Source organism: Loa loa (genome assembly GCF_000183805.2).
Source record: "Loa loa unplaced genomic scaffold supercont3.307, whole genome shotgun sequence".
Taxonomy (NCBI): domain Eukaryota; kingdom Metazoa; phylum Nematoda; class Chromadorea; order Rhabditida; family Onchocercidae; genus Loa; species Loa loa.
In genome coordinates this window covers 9,633-13,517 of record NW_018108487.1, presented here as the reverse complement: position 1 = coordinate 13,517, position 3,885 = coordinate 9,633, and the positions used below count along the sequence as shown (strand labels likewise).

The 3,885-nt window shown below is 20.7% G+C and overlaps 1 protein-coding gene across 1 annotated transcript in view; it reads left to right on the top strand.

The window, feature by feature from the left end:
* Positions 1-1,774, top strand: part of LOAG_18425 (hypothetical protein) — a gene marked incomplete at both ends in the record, with an annotated part of 3,535 nt that extends 1,761 nt beyond the window's left edge. Inside the window, 3 exons of the mRNA XM_020451084.1 lie at positions 510-597; positions 1,130-1,214; positions 1,621-1,774. Coding sequence (XP_020305165.1) covers positions 510-597; positions 1,130-1,214; positions 1,621-1,774 — 327 coding nt within the window. The remainder of the gene's footprint in view (positions 1-509; positions 598-1,129; positions 1,215-1,620) is intronic.
* Positions 1,775-3,885: the final 2,111 nt, after the last annotated feature.

The window sequence follows — 3,885 nt, the reverse complement described above, 5'->3', positions numbered from 1 at the left end:
ATTTTGATAAACAATATTTGATTTCTTATTGATATCAAAAACAATAAATAATATTTAATTCTTATTGATATCAAAAATGAAATCTTTGATGTTGGTTGTTTTTTTTTTAATTTTATCATTGATTATTTTGATAAACAATATTTTAATTTCTTATTGATATCAAAAACAATAAATAATATTTTAATTTCTTATTGATATCAAAAATGAAATCTTCGATGTTGGTTGTTTTTTTTTAATTTTATCATTGATTATTTTGATAAATAATATTTTAATGTCATATTGATATCAGAAATAATATTGTTATGCTTTAAAAAAAAAAGAATTAATTGCATATATTATTTGCAAAATTTTCATCTCACCATAAACAACTTTAAATTTCCAAAAAAAAAAGAATTAATAATAATAATAAAGCTAAACAATGAGCTAATATGTCAACTTTGTCGTCATGCCTTTTTTTTTTGCTGATCAAATACGGTTAAAAAAAAAATGAAAATATGTCACAATTATAGATTCGTATTGTTGATGCTGATACATTTGCAATAGCAACAATGAAAGGATTTTTTACTAAAATTTGGGCTAAAACAAGGGAAAAAATTGGTAAGTATTAATTTGAATAAAAAAATTTTTCTGATTTTTAACTTTTGATTTTTGATCTCCGTTTTTCAATTTATACCAATTTTATTGTTTTCGAATTATTATTTTTCGTTCAAATTTAATTTGCAGATGAAAATTTAAATTGCCAATTTTATCACTTTTGAATAAATTTTTGGATTAAAATTAATTATTACTAATATTTTTCGTTTAAATTTAATTTACAGATGAAAATTTAAATTGCCAGTTTTATCATTTTTGAGCAAGTACGTGAATTAAAATTATTATTATTACTATTGGATTAAAATTATTATCACTAGTATTTTTTCGCTTAAATTTAATTTACAGATGAAAATTTAAATTGCCAATTTCATCATTTCTGAGCAAGTTTTTGGATTAAAATTATTACTTCTATTATTTTTTCGCTTAAATTTAATTTACAGATGAAAATTTAAATTGCCAATTTCATCATTTCTGAGCAAGTTTTTGGATTAAAATTATTACTGCTATTATTTTTTCGTTTAAATTTAATTTACAGATGAAAATTTAAATCATCACAAATTATTGGCGACATATTTCATCGAAACAACTCTTCTACCATCTATGTTACGATATCATATTAGGTTGCCATTAGATCTATTTTATAATTTGTTAGCTTAAAAAGTTTATTTTAATTTTATCGTTTTAACAATTTTTGTGTTATGCTAATATTAATTTTTTGTAATTTGAAAAATGTTAGCATATATATATATATATATATATATAAATTTATTAATTGAAAGAATTATTTTTACAGTTTACATCTTTACAATTTATTTGATTGCGTGATTCACGTTATCACGTGAATCACGCAATCAAATACTATTCACGTAACTTTTTAATCCAACAAATATTACAACTGAAAATTTATTATTGATCAAAATGAATAGATGAACAATGTAATAAAATAAAAAATATTCAAAAATTAAAAATTATAAATTTCAAAATTTTTCCAAAAAAAAATTTTCAAAAATGTGAAATATTTTTCAGTCGTGGTTTTACACCTATTGAATTAAAACCAGTTGATTTTTGTTTATGGATTCATAGTAATGATATTAATAGCAATGAATGGCTTCTATGCGAAAATCATTTTTCAATCGCAAGTAAAATATCCTCTCGTTCGGTTGCATTCAATTATGAATGATAATGATGATAATGATTTCAAAATTATTATCATCAATTATCATGATTAATTTGCCAGTGATATTTGAAATAATTTATAAATTTTCAAAATTTTTAATTGATTATTTTATCATAAATTTCTTTGCTTTTGTTTTTTACAATTTTTTTTTTATTTTAAATCGTTTTAATTATGAATTATTGATTTTTTTTTTTTATTTTCTCTTAATTAATCATAAAAATTGAATTTGTAGAATGTGGTCGAGCATTTATTCAGCATCATTTATGGACAGTAACGGGAAATTTACTTATGACAGCAACTTCAGAAGCAATCATCAAAGGTGTCTTCATGGGACGAGAATCTAACGCATAATTAGAATGTATTTTTATTCAGATACACACGTAATACACGTAACGTACACGTTTAGAAATGTTATCATTCCATAATTCTCTAAATTATGCAGCTTTATATTTGTTCTTTTTGATAATTCATTACATTCACTACATGTATCTTTTTAAACTCTCTATTTTTGAATTTTTATTGTATGAGTAAATTTATGTGTGTAATATTTATCTTATTGTATAATCAAATTTTTTATAAATTCCTTAGCAATTTTTCATGGCAACTAATGGATGAAAATCAATAACTTAATTACTTAAACAGAGTAATTGCTTACTCGTTCTCTTTTCTTTTTTTACTCGTTCTCTTTTCTTTTCTTTTTTTTTTAAACTATATAATTTAATTTCCCAAATGAATATCATTTTTTAAAATAGATATGAGTGAGAGTGGTATAACTGAAACATTTGATCGTGATGAATTTCCAAAAATGCCGAAAAATTACAAAGGCTTTCATGTATTGCCATCGATTATTACTGTAAGCAATTACGAATAAATTCGATTCTTCTTTAATTACGGTAGTTTTGTAATTGAATAATGAAAATGATAGGAATTGATTCCATATTATTAAAATATGTGTGAATAAAATATTCAAAGAATAAATCAATTATTATCCAAACATTTATACATTTAGGAATTTTGTGAGAATAAAACGGAAAGAATTGAAAACTAAAGATTCAATTAATTTAAAACAATAATCGTTTACTCTTCTTTTTTTCAAACTATCTGTAATATAATTTTCAGATTTATCTTATTGTATAATCAAATTCATCCTTAAAATTCCTTAGCAATTTTTTATGATATCTAATTAATGAAAATTAAAAGACTTAAGACTTAATTACTTAACATAATTATTTGCATTTTTTTTAACCCTTAGTTGAAAGCATATTTTATCGGCCGAAATATTATTTCTAATTCAAATTTTTAGGTGTTTTATCATAGAGAAGTTTGATTATACATTAATTACTGGGTAATTATCTAATCCCGTAAATCTAATATTTTAATTAATTAACAATTTCAATGTTCAATTACTCAAACATAACAAATATTTATGCTATCATTTCCGATGATAATTACATACCGAATATATATATATATATATATATATATATTTATTTATTTATTTATTTATTTATTTATATATTAATATTGTGAAAAAGCAGTTTCTAATCATAATAAGATAGTAAATCGAATATTTGATTTTACTAAAAATGAGCATAAATTAATTAGATCTTTCAGCTAAAATTAAATGATTCGTCAAAAATAACACTACGAAATTCAAGCACCTATCTAGTTCTTTATAAGGTCAGGTAAATCTTAATGAATATTTTAATAATTTCAAAATGCTAATTAACACTAACCATTCGATAATTCTATAAATCATTGCGCAGTATTTTTGTTTTCATTTTTTTAGCAATTAAAATTGTCATATAATTGTCAAAACTTAATTGCTTCCAAATGTTAAATAAAATTGGCTAGAGATGCTATTAATTTTTGAAATATTAATTATGCAGAATAGTTTGATAAAATGCGGTAAATTTAAAAAAGCATTTAGAGAATTAAAAAAGGAAAAAAAAATTACCTACTATAAAAAATACTGCAGTTCAATAATAACAATACTAATCATAATAACAACAATAATTAATAATGATTAATAATAATAATAATAATAATAAATAATAATAATAATAACAATAATAATAATAATAATTAATAATAATAATAATAATAATAATAAT